The 15,816-nt window shown below is 37.4% G+C and overlaps 1 protein-coding gene across 11 annotated transcripts in view; it reads left to right on the plus strand.

Moving 5' to 3' along the window:
- NBEA (neurobeachin) overlaps positions 1–15,816 on the plus strand; it is a 689,522-nt gene that overhangs the window by 635,221 nt on the left and 38,485 nt on the right. For all 11 annotated transcript variants that reach the window (XM_045473789.1, XM_045473805.1, XM_045473824.1 and 8 more), the window contains one exon: positions 9,474–9,641. In XM_045473789.1, the coding sequence (XP_045329745.1) occupies positions 9,474–9,641 (168 nt within the window). The remainder of the gene's footprint in view (positions 1–9,473; positions 9,642–15,816) is intronic.

Genomic DNA, 15,816 nt, shown 5'->3' on the forward strand with positions numbered 1-15,816 from the left:
AGTCTCTTTTTGATAGGTAACAGTTTGCATTTGGGTATATTTTTATGCTAAGAAAAAACGCCCTGTTCAAAAAAGGATTTGTAGTAAATGAGAATTTTTGGAGGTGTTTTGCAGCAACTCAGAATACTGAGCTAGATGCCATGTGTTTGCGTGCACGCTCTGGCCCCTGTTAGCTGTGACACCTTGGACAAATAAGTCACCCTTAATCTCTTGGAGTTTCAGTGTCCTTCTATCTATAACTGGGGATCTGCCTGTTCCATAAACCTTCACGGAGAGCCAGCTCTGAGTAAGGCATTATGGAAAACACAAAGAAGCATTGAACAGGGACCCTACTCAAAAGAAAGCTAAATTAGAGAAATTCTTTCTTTATCCCAGTCATTGAGGGCCTGTTACACAGTTCATACTGCTCTAGGCTCTGGAAACACTATCATGAGCAGCACAGCGAGTGGCCTTCAGGAGCTCCCACTCTAGTTAGGAGAACAGACAAGTAAATGTACAGTCACAGCAAACGCTGATAGAGGCTATCATCCATTCATTCAACAGATATGAGTGTTCCAGATGCTGTTTTATGTGGTTGGAGTATACCAGTGAAACAGACAAAGATCCCTGCCCTCATACAGCTTACTATTGATCGCAGGCAGACAGACAACAAAATAGTAAATAAATAAGTAAAATATGTAGTATGTGAGAAAGTAATCAATAGTATGGAAAAAAGAGGCAGTGGAAGGTAAAGGGATCAGGAATACACAGATTGGTGGTCAGGATCCCCTCAGTGAGATTTGCATTAAGACTGGAAGGAGGTGAGGGAGCGGATCAAGTGACTGTCTTGGGGAAAGACCATTGCAGGCAGAAGGACCATCTGGAGCAAAGGCCCTGTGGCAGGGATGTGCTTCCCTCGGAAACCAAGGAGCCAGGGTGGAGTGAGCAGGAAGGGGGCACCTAGTACAAGACTGAGCAGTACCGAGGTCAGATCACAGAAGGCTTTGAAGGCCACTGTAAGCACTTTGAGTTTTCACTCTGAGTGAAATGGAAAGCCATCACAGTGCTTTGGAGCAGAAGAGTGCCATGATCTTACTTACATTTTGAAAGGATTGTTCTGGCTGCAGCGTTGGGAGTGAACTGTTGAGGCACAGGGTAGAATCAGGCGTATCTGTTAGCAAGTATTGTGAGAGATGATGGTGGCTTGGACCAGGGTGGTAGCAGTGAAGGTCGTAAGAAATTAATCAATTCTGGGTGGGGTTTTTTTAGTGGTTTTGTTTTTAATTTTTAATTTTCATTTTAGAGAGAGAGAGAGAACGTGAGTGGGGGAGAGGGGAGGAGGGATAGAGACAAAGAATGTTAAGCAGGCTCCACGCTGAGCTTGGGCTCCAATCCCACAACCTTGGGATCATGACCTGAGCTGAAATCAACCGACCAAGCCACCCAGGCACCCCAATTCTGGGTGTATTTTAAAGTTGGAGCCAGCAGTCTCTTTCTGCAACTTTCTGGCTGTGACCATTTTCCCTAAGATTTCTCTAGGCTTACAGAGGCAAGTAAATGGTAGGGGGGACAGGCCCTGTAAATGTAGAATGGTGATGGATAGAGCAGGAGAAATGGGATGGGGTAGAACATTTAGTGCCTTTTGTCAGCTTAGAGTTTGAGCAGAAATTTGAGCAGCAGGAAAAGCCCAAGTTGACATGTTTATGTCCCACTACATTGTGATATTTTTGAGGGCATGGAATGCTTGTTCATCTGTATATCCTCCAAGGCTAGGCTTGGCTTTCTAACATAAGATAGAGGGTCAGTAATTTGGGGCTGGAGAGAGATTATTTTCCCATTGTTTATTTGCATTTCAATGAGATATACCCCTAGAGATCAGGGCTTTTGTCTTGTTTACCATAGTATCTCTGGGGCCTAGAATAACTGCCTGGCACATAATAGATGCTCGATATTGAATGGATGATGGATGAATGAATGAATGAATGAATGGCTGTTACCTCTGTTTGAAAACCTCTTCCCCCAGATGTCTTTATAGTTCACTTCCTCACCGTGGTCCTTAACTATCACAAACTCAAGGAAACCTTCTCTGATCACCTCCTCCAAAATAGCAATCCCCTCCTCATCCATGCATACTCCTTAACTTTCTTTCCTACCTTTCTCTTTTCTTTAGCACTTACTACCTTCTGACGTACTGTGTGTCTTACTAATAATGGGGGGGGGGTGTCGATCTCCTCCCGCTACAGTATGAACACTGCAGAACAGTATTTTCTTTTATCTACTGCTGTAATCCTAAAATCTATAATATTGTCAGCGCATAGCAGATGGTCAGTCAATAGTTACTGAATGAATGAATGAGCTTCTTTCCCACCCCTGACATTTTTTCCTTCTTGTTACCAACACTTCTTTCTCATTGCTTAATTAACCAATAGTATTTATCAAATACTTTGAATGTTAGGTGGGGTGCTATGGCAAATGGAAAAGAAGCATTAGATATGATCCCTATCTTCGAAATGCTTATATTCTAATATATACAGTATTGCAAGTTTGAAACAAGTGCTAATTGGTAATGACCCCATTTGTTTGTATAGCACTTTCCAATTTGTATGCAAATTGATTTTCACAAGTAAATGTGTATACATAATCTTACTGCGTTAAACAGGAGGGTACAGGTTTCAAGTGTCATAGAAATTCATAGAAGAATTCATAGAGTGTGAGCTGGAGAACTCAGGAAACAAACATTGCACTTGAGTAAGAAGGATGGCTAAGACCTCAAAAAGAAGCAGGAGGTTGAAATGCTTTCATCTTGAGGAGAAAGGAGCCACAGAGGCTCCAAGGTTGTACCAGCTGCTGTGTGCCCTGGGGGTGTGAATTGTCTGTGCTTCTTGGAGCCAGGAATCCTATCAGCAAGTCCCGAGAAGTCATGGTGGACGGTGGGATCATGATTTGAGAGGCCTTAGCGGCCAGATAAAGTTTACCCTACCGTGTTTTGCTGGGAGGAACCGTGGAAAATTTGAGATAGAGGATGACCATAGGAACATGATGGTTTCAGAAGTCTATGTCCCCAGCAGGGTGCAAGACAGGTTAGAAGAGAGAAACAGGTTGAGGACTATTGGCAGTCGCCCATGTGGAGAGCAATGAGAGCTAAGACCAGGGTGGGGCGAGTGGGAAGGGAAAAGAAATCTCTGCATTTATACATCCAGTGAGCAATCACGTAATAGGATAATTTAAGTTCCGTGCAGAAGATGTAGCGCTATGATTCCTGATTGCTTAACTATATGCAACTCTCTTTAAGAATTTTTTCAAAATCAGAAGCAGATTTTTGAGGCAATAAGAGAAGGGGCTTGGAAGTATTCTTGCTCTTATCTAGAAGAGGAGATGGAAATTCAATATTCTTAAATAAAAGAATTCAGGAGAAATAAATGTTCTTTCCTGAGAGTTCATTCCAGCAGCCTAGTTTCCTTTTTCATAAGTTTCAGAGACACTTTGTCCTAAACCTGCTGGAGAAAGAATCCTCTAGCATCTAATACCCATGGGACAACATGGAAATAGGAATTAGGTAACTATTATCCATCTAAGAGATATCCCTCTACGGTGTAAATCTCACTCCTTATTTCCTTCCTCCCAGATCCCCAGGGCAGAATTATGGATTGGGAATTGGTTTATCTAGGCTTAAAGCAATTGCTTCTGCTTTTAGATATGCAAGTAGAGGGTAAAGCAAGCTATTAAGACCATTATAACCCTAATAGCTTGGTAATCAAGTGTTTCTGTATATTTTTCCATTGTAAGTATTTGCAGCAAAACCTTGTTTCAGAGTCCAAAATGGGCTTGTGCAAGAAAACATAGTTCTGTAAAGAACAAATAAGCAGAGAGCACGTATTTAATAACAGACCGATACTCTTTAGAGTACAGTTAAGTCTCAGTGTCAGACTTCAGCTTTAGATGGGTCTTTATGCTTTCATTATGGGCTATCTAAAATTTGATTCTTAGGTATGTATTTGATTTAGAGTTGGCTTTTAGATGTTCTAACTGGATTTTCTCTTCTCTTTGCACAGTGACCAGCAAGACAAGGTATAAGACAATATATAAGACAGATGTTTAAGACAGACGGTGTATGCAGTGTATAATGTATAACACTATCTGTTGAATCTGCTACCTTATTGTTTCTTTGCTATTTAATCTTGTAATGCCCCTCCCCCAAAAAACCTGAGACAAAATTATTTAAACAATTAACTTTCCATTGATTCACTCTGCTGCCTCTCCAGCATATAAAATAGGATAGGATAAATAACTATAGACTTTAATTGAATTAAAGAGTGTTAGAAAATTTTTAAATTAAAAAAAAAAAACATATAAAGATTGTGAGAAACAGGGGCACCTGGGTTGCTCAGTCGGTTAAGCATCCGACTTCAGCTCAGGTCATAATCTCACAGTTCATAGGTTTGAGCCCCACGTCGGGCTCTGTGCTAACAGCTCAGAACCTGGGGCCTGCTTCATATTCTGTGTCTCCCTCTCTCTCTGCCCGTCTTCTGCTCTCTCTCTCAAAAATGAATAAACATTTAAAAATTTTAAAAAAAAGGTTGTTAGAAGCAAATAATGACATAATAATTTTTTTAATTGAGATGGAACAAATATTGAGAAAAATATATAAAATATTAAAATTAGCACCAAAAGAACTAAGACTTAAAAGTCTTTAAAATTTTTAAATGGTAAAATCTTCCCATCTCCAAATTATCCAAGGCCATATTATTTTACGGGTAAATTCTACCAGATTTTCAAGAGATAATAAAGTCATTTCTTAGTAAGTTGTTGCAGAAAACATGGCCATCCATGAGGCTAGTGTGATCTTGACTCCAAAAGTAGCTAAAGGGAGCAAAAAGAATAAATAAATAGGGCCATTTCATGATATAAATACAAAAATTCTAAGTCAAGTATTATCTAACAACCCAACAATTATGTATATAAAATGTGTGAGTGTATATATGTGTGTCAGATCAAAACTAATCCTTCAAGATTAGGAAAAAGAGATGCTCCATATCACCACTATTATTGAATGTAGTCCTCAAGGGTGAGAAGACTTATATTCTTTAAGAAGAAATAAAGAAGTTTTAGGTATATGGGGCACCTAGGTTGCTCAGTCAGTTAAGCACCTGACTTTGGCTTAGGTCATGATCTCATGGTTCTTGAGTTCGAGCCCCACATCTGGTGAGCTCGAGCCCTGCATCAGGTGAGCCCCACTTCTCTCCCTCTCCCTCCCTCTGTGCCCCTTGCTCACTTGCATCCTCTCTCTCTCTCTCTCTCAAAAAAAAGTTATAGGTATAACTAATTACCACAAGCAAAATCAACTTACAGAAATCAATGGCATTTTCTTTACGTCATCAATAACCAACTATGAAATATAATTTTAGAAATGTTATCATTGCATCAAAACTTATAGACTATCTGAGAATTCCCACATCCTTTATGGAGAAAATATTAATTTTTAGCTCTAATAAAATACATAGAAAATAATCTGTATAGGTAAAGAGACATTCTGGGACCTTGGATGGGAAAACCTAGTATCAATTTTCCAAATTACTGCACGAATTTATTGGACTCCCAATCACAATTATTTTGATGTATCCATGTGCACTTATTCTGAAAGTTACAGGGAAGAATAAAGGTCCAGAAATAGCTGCATTGACTCTGAGAAAGAAAAAGAAATCCACCAAATACAAAGATATCTGAGAAATAAAGATAATTAAAATAAATAAAGGTAACAATAGAAATAAAAAGAATGGGACAAGCTGGAGACTCACACATATCCAGAGAGAGAGAGAGAGGGAGAGGGAGAGAAGAGGAAAGAAGGAAGGAAGGAAAGAAGGAAGGAAGGAAAGAAGGAAGGAAGGAAGGAAGGAAGGAAGGATAAAAAGAAGAGGGAAGAAGGAAAAAGGGAGGACAGAAAGCAGAGAGAGAAAGAAAGAAAGAAAGAAAGAAAGAAAGAAAGAAAGAAAGAAACACCTTGCAGCCCTTTTATTGGTTGTAATCACTTGGCTGATGATTGTATTTTTTTTTCTAGGTAGATTATCATATATGTAAGCACTAGCAGTTTTACATCTTTGTTTCAAATATACACACACTAAAGATGACACTACAGACCACTGAGGAAAGGTGTGTTTGTTTAATGGATGGTATTGGAAAAACTGACGTACTATAAACACAAAAATAGTACTGGATCCCTATTTAATACCACATATGAATGAAAGTAGACTCGAGGTGGATTAAAGATCAATATGTGAAAAGTAAATCCATAAATATAAAGGTAATACATCAAAATTATAGAAAGTTATCTTTGTAACTTCAAATCAAAATCCCAAGAGCATAAAAATAAAGAGAAAAAAATATTTGATTATCTCAAAATTAGGAATTTCTGTTCAACAAAGAACAATATGGATAAAGTTCATAGACACATGACATTTGGGGGAATTCATCTGCAGTGTTTAAAACCAACAAGGAACTATTATCCTAAATATATCAAGACCTTTTGCAAAGTAACGACATAAAGATAGGAACCTCCATAAAAAGATGAGCAAAGGGTGTGAACAAGAAATTTATGGAAGAGGAAACCCAAAAGGCCAACAAGTGTATTAAAAAGATGTCAAGTTCCTTAGTAATCAGAGGAATACAAATTAAAACAATGAGATATTGATTGTTTCGTATCTATTACACTGGCTAAATTAGAAACCTGTATAATATCAAGAGCCAATGGGGATGTGGACATATAGAACCCTTTATGCACCACTGGAGGATGTGGAGCTGGGCAGCCATTCTGAAGAGCACCTGCAGACTAATGGCTGCTGAGTCATGGGGTTTATACACATCCACTGTGGTGACACAGCAGTCCTACTCCAGATTATGAGTCCCAAAGAAATTCTTACAAAGATCCAAAAGGAGATGCAAAAGTGGACATTTATCACAGCATCGTATCATGGGGACTTAGAGGCAGTCTAATGCTCATTGCTGGGGGGGGAGTTCTATGCAGCCATTAGAATCAGTAGACTACCGGGGCACTTGTGTGGCTCAGTTGGTGAAGTGCCCAACTCTTGATTTTAGTTCAGGTCACAATCTCAATGTTCATGAGTTCAAGTTCCACTTCAGGCTGACAGTATAGAACCTGCGTGGGATTCTCTCTCTCTCTCCCACTCTCTCTGCCCCTCCCCTCCTTTCTCTCTCTCTCTCTCTTTCTCTCTCTCTCTCTCTCAAAATAAATAAACTTTGGGGCGCCTGGGTGGCGCAGTCGGTTAAGCGTCCGACTTCAGCCAGGTCACGATCTCGCGGTCCGTGAGTTCGAGCCCCACATCAGGCTCTGGGCTGATGGCTCAGAGCCTGGAGCCTGTTTCCGATTCTGTGTCTCCCTCTCTCTCTGCTCCTCCCCCGTTCATGCTCTGTCTCTCTCTGTCCCAAAAATAAATAAACGTTGAAAAAAAAAAATTAAAAAAAAAATAAATAAATAAATAAACTTAAAAAAACTTTAAAAAAAAAGAAACAATGGACTACCTATACATATAGTGACATAATCTTAAAAATCAATGCTAACTGGGAAAAAGTAAGAAACTACATGAAATCTATAACCCTATATCATTTTTATGAATCAAAAATGCATACACAAAAAATGAGTAATGTTTTATAAAAACACATGCAAACAAAAGGAGAGACTTCAAACACATTATAGATGTTGCCTCTGGTGGAGGAGAGAAATGAAAGTAGTGGATAGAGATAAAAGAGAACAAATAGATTTTTAAAATTCAAATTAGTAAAAAATAATCATTCCTTCCACCTCTCGTATCTACATTAGGCATTTTATTCAATAATTGCTTTACTCCACAGAATAATAGTGAATTTCATCAATCCTTTCCAAATATGTTGTTAAGATTTATTTGAAATTGTTGCTGATTAACTGATTATGTGATGATGTTGGTAGAATCTTCCTTTAAATAATCTATCTGATTTCAGTATTATTTTGAACTCCTGTGAATACATTTGGACAATAGCTACTCCATAACTTTTTGTCTTTCATCTTTTTCATTTATTGTACCAGGCACTAATTAGACTGACTTTTTTCTTAACTAACTAGTTATACTGCACTTACAAAATCATTTGTGTACATTGATCAAACCAACATTTATGACATAACCAATATAGAATTTTAACCAACCTCGTTCTTCTATTTTAGTCTCCTTCCCTGTGCTCTAGTCTGAACTATTATATCAAGACCACTACGATAGAGAATACAAAAATCCTGTTCAATTTCAGTACAGAAATTACCCTTTAATAAAGTCTAATTGTTTATATTTCTGAATGAGAAACATGCACAATAATTGGTTTAAGTAAAATATCAAAGCTTTTGAGAGAAATAAGTCAAGAAGAAGTTGAAGGGAATAAAATTAGTAGTAAAATGTGATCACAGGAAAAGTTGAAAAGTATCATCCAGATATTTTATAGATTAAAAAAATGAAGTATAATTATCAGAAGGCTAATTTAAGAAATCATTTATTAATTAAGTGAATCCAAATTGGTGTCAACACGTTGGAAATCAGGGTCATGAAGCCAGAGAATGACTTCATTCACATATTTAGTTACAGCTGTAATTTAGAAAATTGTGTAATATGGCTGCACTTAGTTGAAATTTAAGAAGCTAGTTCTACAGCTTTTGTTCATGTTGCTGAAATCAGTGTGCTCTTAAAATCAATAAGAAATTGATGACAGGTGACTGCAGTAGGTGAGAGGCATAGTGAGCCATACAGTGATTGTCACTGCTCATACCACAGGTGTGAACAGAACTCCGTGTCTACATGGCCCGATACTTCCAGAAAGCTTATGATGGTTTCTTGGGGAATGACAAGGCCTTCTTTTTTTTCTGACCCTTTACGGAAGCTTAGTATGGTCATTGGTTGTCATTAATTTGCATTCATTTCCTACTAGCTAGCAAACATCTAAAATCGCCCAAGGATTTCTACCCTGTATAAAAGCCAGGATTCATTTGTAGCAGCAGGAAGATGTCCCCTTTTCGTAGGGTTAGAGGTAAATTTGAGGACTTCAGGCAGGAAAATAAGTGTGTATCAATGCATTTCTAATAAAATTGTTCAGTTTTAAACTAATGCTTAAAAATTAGAAATGAAATTATTGTAAAATTAGAACAGGTACTTCAAATTATTTTGGTTTTAAACATGAATGTGGCTTTTTTAAGAAATCTGCTTAATATTAAAAATTGTATCATATACATAGCTGGAGCCACAAGAAAGTTAAGCATTTTAGAAAGGGAAAATTTTCACTCACGTCTGTGTTTTATTGGAGGTTGTATGTTACCATTTCTAGGAATAGGATGTGTAATACATATAGATAAAATAGGGTAAGGCAAAGAACATATTGTACTCCTTTATATAGAATATTTCAAACTAAGAATAAGGGAGATTAGCTCAGTTTGTACTGTCTCTTATTTCTTTCTTGACTCATTACAGGCCCTGGAAAGTGAATTTGTTTCTTGCCAACTCCATCAGTGGATTGACCTTATATTTGGCTACAAACAGCGAGGACCAGAAGCAGTCCGTGCTCTGAATGTTTTTCACTACTTAACCTACGAAGGCTCTGTGAATCTGGATAGTATCACTGACCCTGTGCTCAGGGAGGTAGGTGTTAAGTCCCATATTATTCCAAAAATTTCTTTCATCTCTCAGAAAGACATTTGGCTTTCCATCTCTTTCCGTATACGTTTCTTTGCAACATCAATTTTTACAAAACATAAATTCCAGAGTTTTTACAAATGTAGGAAAATGAATATTATATGTCAAAACCAAGTAATGAGACCATCATGTTCTTCTTTTTTGAATTGTAGACATATATAATGCACTTCAATATCCCTATTTTGCTTGTTTTATTTTAGCATCTTCATTAAAATGCTTAATGCTCAGTGGGTGTTATTAATAAAACCTAGTGGGACATTTGAATATGAATAGTTCGCATTAAAATAATCTGCCAGTATATATTTTCTTAATAAAAGCAAACTTGCAGACTTCTACACAGAATGCTCAAAAAATGCATTGATAAAATAGATGAGGGTATATATAGTATTTTATTCCAGAATATTCACCAAAATGCATCAATGAAATAGATGAGGGTATAGTATTTTATCCCTGTAGGTTCTTACCCTCAAAGTTTATAGCTAACAGTTGGGAATTGTGTGTGCGTAAGTATTTTTAGTGAAAATATTCCTGGAAAATATTATTTAAATCACTTCTGCACTGCACGAAATGACTTCAGATAGGTGAAGGAGTAAAGAAGCAACAGCTGCTGGGTGAGCATCACTGCCAAGGAAGCCATGCCCCAGCCTCCATTCCGCCCGGTAGCTGCCATCTGCTGTGTGCAAAACAAGCAATCATGGAATGCTTGTTGTATTTTTTACTTTTAGTCTTAGAGGTGGAAAACTTGTAGATTTGGGAAATAAAGCCCTACAAGAAAAATTTGCATCCATAAAGTTACTTCTTATATACCTCTACAAAAGCAAAATGATTCCATTTGTATGGCTTCAAGCAGAGAAAAGGAAAGGGAAGAGGCTCACAATGAGTGCTCATTGGACCCTTAGGGCTGAATATTCAGAGAACACATTGTAAGCACGTTATTAGGTGCAGTGTTACATCGTGTTGTATGTGCAAGGAAACGGATTATTGCCTGAAGCTGGAGGAAGGGAATAGAGACAGAGAATGAATGAATGAGAGAGAAGTCAGATAGTATGAAATTCATCAGTGAAAGAAGGGATTTTCTCTGCAAACCATTACACTCTCCTGATTTAGTATCCCTTGTACAAACTGTAATCAGATTATTTTGTAGAAGATACTCTCAGTTATTCTTTTCATGATATGCCTTTGTTTAACACATGTCCAGTTCTGTAACCGCCTTACAGATTGTATTCCCCTTTTAGACCCAATATCTATAGGATCAGAAAAAAGAAGAAAATACTTGGAATAGCTTATTGTTTTATTCCAAGACCACCTCCAAGTTGCTTTTTGACTTTTAAATATCATATGGGATGCCTGGGTGGCTCAGTCGGTTGAGCGTCCGACTTCTGCTCAGGTCAGGATCTCGTGGTCTGTGAGTTTGAGCCCCGCCACGGGCTCTGCGCTGACAGCTCAGAGCCTAGAGCGTGTTTCAGATTCTGTGTCTTCCTTGTTTTCTGCCCCTCCCCCGCTCATGCTCTGTCTCTCTCTCTCTCTCTCTCTCTCTCTCTCTCTCTCTCTGTCAAAAATAAATAAACATAACAAAAATTTTAAATATCATAAACCATTTTGCTCCTGAATATTACAGGAGCAAATTACACATTTTTATTACACATTTTTATCCATTATAAAGTTCTATCCTTGTAAAGAAAATTGCAAGTTAATCCTCTTGGGCAAAATATAATATTTTAATCATATTGTACATAATGAAAGTACAAGACCGCATTACCATTGACAGAATAATAGCAGACTTTTTTATATTCAAATGAGAGTAAATAAAGAGATAAATGGGAATAAAGAGAAAATGGAATTCGAATGGAGACTTTCTTTACATGGATATAGTGTTTATTATTTGAATTCTATAAAAATACTTGCTTCTATAAGATATCACACCATTGCTTTGGACAGTGGGGGGGGGGGGAACACTATGCATAGGCCTTAATTATCAAGTTATAAGACTTCCTAATGAAACATTACATGAAAATGTGTAATTTTTAAAAATTTTTGGTTGGTTGGGAATGGTTCAGCCATGATGTTTGCTTATTAGATAGACTGTCTGAACAGTATGCTTCTGCTCCTGATTCTCTCCTAGTGAGGCAGACTGCCGAGCACTAGGGTACCAGAATTCAGGACTCTCTCCTTCTAGCAGTCTCAGTCTGAGCGCCTAATTGCTGAACACTGAGTTTCCACTAGAGAAACTCCCAGACTCATTCTGTGATAGAGATGTTCTCCCACCCCGGCTCCTCACCTGCCTCCCTGACCCAAACACACTGATGTCAGTTCTCAGGATACTTGGTAAAGGAGCACACACTTGGAACACAACGACCTTCCCTCCCCCAGCCAGCGTAGGCCCAAGCACTCACCAGCAGAGAGTAACATTTGCTCTGACCCTGAGGACCTGTGTCAACTCAAGACTGCTTAGGAAGATACTTTATTTCCTTAAGATCACTAGAGGCTGCTTATAATGTTGTAGCCATAGCAGATTGAATGATATCAAGGGATAGTAGCTAACTGTCCTTCTCCCTACTCCCCATCCTTATCTCATCTACCCTACAGAACTAACATATTCCCCCCAAAAGTTCTGCACTAATATTTAAGAACCTGCAACAGATGGGAACCCACCTAAAATCTGTGAGCTATCTAATGTCAACCAAGTCATCTAGCTCCCTCCACCTCAATTGCTGTCTCTGTAAACACGACGTATGTTTGCCGGCCCAAAAAGCACTTAAGATCTACTGTCGCACGATACAACTCTGCAGATAAGTGGAATGAAGTGCAGTATATTTGTTACTTGGTAGCCATCTATAGCCCCTTACATATACATTTCCCCTGTGAAGGGGCCCTCTGGGAGGCACCTTTTATGAAAACATCAATGTTGAGATCCCAGAGGTCTGGGCTATGACACCATGACTTAAGAAAGTTGATACCTACCTAAACGGTTGGACACAAACTCTTGAAAAAAAGACGTGTTCAAAATATTAACCCTCTTATTGACCTTAATGAATTTCTTTTACTTGATAATGTTTGTCTTTGTATTTTTAAAATACTAAGATCATTACATTTCATGTAGATAAAACCAAAGGAAGACTATAGTTATACTAAACTGCAACTAGCCTAAAGAAGATAAATTTTTTGATGCTTAAACACTTATTTAAAAAAATAAATATTTACTGTATGAATATCTGTATATGTCATATACATATATATACATACATACATGTGTATATATATATATACATATATATATATACATATATATATATATATACATACACATCCCACAATCTGCCATATCCCACAGTCTGCCTATAACTTTGAGCTTTGAGGTCAGTGCTAAAATTTGAGAAATGGCTTAAGGTTATTGATTCATTCTTCCTTGACAGGTGAAATCATGAAGCAGCACTAACCACAGCAATTATGGCATTAAAATGTCAAGAAATTAGAGGTCAGAATAACAGATAATTTTCTTCTCTATGTCAGATTTAAAATTGACATTCTTTGACAGCTTAGGATCTTTGCCTGAGAAAAATATGACAGCTTAACTTATTTTATACTTGTAAAGCAGTAACTGATAATAAACTTTATCATGACAGCCTCTGGGCAGAAACATGACAGAACAGTTCTGGTACAAAGCTCTTCTTAATATGTAAACACCAGATCTGTTGGATATTAGATATTATTTAAATTGTCTTGAGTCTTGGCTTACATCATAATCTTCTAGACACATTATTTCATAGATGAGCTCAAGTGACTATTTGAGCAGTAATTTTAAGCATGGCAATGAATATTCTTTCTTACTACTTTTACACGTGAATAAAAATTATGTGGTTTGCTTCATATTTTTACTTGCCAAATGATGGCTGAGAGCCTTTATCCTATGACCTGCTTAGGAAATAGAATATTCTAGTTAATAATATCTGGTCCGGTGGTGTTCTAACTCCTTTCTACTCAAATGTAGTTCATAGACCAACAGTATCACCAGTATCTAGTTAATAATACAGTATCACCAGTATTCTAGTTAATAATATCTGGTCTGGTGGTGTTCTAACTCCTTTCTACTCAAATGTAGTTCATAGACCAACAGTATCACCAGTATCACCTGGGCACTTGTGAGAACTTCAGACTCTCAGGCCTTCCCAAACTACTAAGTCAGAAAGTGTATTTTAGGAGGCCCCCAGTGATTTGTCTGAGACATTAAAGTTTAAGAAGCACTGTCTACCAAAGGTGTGTAAGAAGATCTGGAAAGCTCCCCACCCCCCTACAAAAGTAAAGAGAATGATATGATGAACCCTCATGTACCTATCACTCAGTTTCAGATTTTTAACTCTAATTTCTTCTATATCCCTAGCCCTTCAGCTATTTTTAAGTATACCTGCCATATCTGGGCACCTGGGTGGCTCAGTTAGTTCATGATTTCGGCTCAGGTCATGATCTCATGGTTCTTGAGTTCAAGCCTCCACATCAGGCCCTGTGCTGACAGCATGGAGCCTGCTTGGGATGCTCTGTCTTCCTCTCTCTCTGCCCCTCCCCCACTCATGCTTGCTCCCCCCCTTCTCAAAAATAAATAAACTTCAAGTACACCTGCCATATCCATCTAACCCCATCTAACTACTTATCCTCTGTCCCATTCCCCATCCCATGGGCATCTTAAGATATCCAGGGAGAAGGTTCAAGCAAATTTATTTTGAAGAAAAAAAAATCTTTGCAGGCATTTCATATGCATTTCCAGTTCAAACCATTAATCTAGCCTAACATTCTCACTAAATAATTTTTCCAAGGACATCCATCCATGTAGTATCAGAGGCAGATTTAGAACCAGGCAAGGTCTCCTGATTCTCAGGTCAGAGTTGCTTTATACCCACTACTTTGTAGGAATTTTAAAATAACAATATTTACTAATACTTACTAGTTTTAGGGATGATACTCTTCTTACTTTCAAAATGATTCTTCAAAATAAGGGACCCCTAATGTGTATTCCCATTTCACTAATTTAACCTCTAAGGTTTTTCTTTCTATTTTGTTTATGCTTTCGAATTTCTTAAAAGTCTCAACTCAGTGAAAGTTCCCGGAATTACAGGGGATATTTTGCGATGGCTTTAAGAAATCATTCTCAGCCATTTTGTTCATTGTTTATTCTAACCACTTCTGAGAAAAACATAAGGTTTATCTGTATTTAAGAGTTCCAAAGGCACAAGAGGATCGTGCCATAGTCAATAGCTGGTTAGTAGAGAATGCAAATTAAATGCCACAATTTTTTTTTTAACTGTACTCATGAGTGAAGATCATTTCACTCTGAAATTGTTTCTAAAACTGATCACCCTTACAATCATGGATATAATTACTCAAGCCTGTCTGCCTCAGAGTATGATTATATAGTACGTAGTAGGCAATAAAAAATGATAGAAAGGTGTAAACCAGATAATAGATTTTATCACAGTCCATCATTACAATTTGAGTGACATTAAGTGAGTCACTTTTGTATGCCTTGGTTTTCCCACCTATAAAATGATAACAGACATGGTACCTAACTCATAGGTCTTGATTTGAGGACCATATGAGAAAAGATGTAGGGAAATACTTTGTAAACCATAAAGGACTACACAAACATTGGTTAGTGTTACCTAAAAGCGTAATTAAATGAAGTATCTTGGAAGACCTTTTGGTTTGGTAATTCACTTCTCTATATCATTGTATGTACCGTCGACACTGCCAAGCTGAAAAGTGACGTAAATGATTTCTCTTCGACAGTGAGAGGTATACACACAAGCCTCTCATAAAAGGCTGTTTTGCTGGCCAACTATTAGAACATACAGGTCAATCTTTCTTTCTTTCTTTCTTTCTTTCTTTCTTTCTTTCTTTCTTTCTTTCTTTCTTTTCTTTCTTTCTTTATCCATCCATATATACACATCTATCTATTTATGCTGGAAATATTAAATATTAAATTTTAATATTACCAGTCGTCATAAAAGTGTGATATTTTTAGTCTAATTTTTTGTTACTAATATTTCTTGGTCTTCTATTATGTTTTTTTCGTTTATCTCTTTCTTTGATCTGGTAGGGATAACAAAGCATTCCTTTGGATCTACTATAA

Source organism: Leopardus geoffroyi, chromosome A1, assembly GCF_018350155.1.
Source record: "Leopardus geoffroyi isolate Oge1 chromosome A1, O.geoffroyi_Oge1_pat1.0, whole genome shotgun sequence".
In the NCBI taxonomy this organism is placed as follows: domain Eukaryota; kingdom Metazoa; phylum Chordata; class Mammalia; order Carnivora; family Felidae; genus Leopardus; species Leopardus geoffroyi.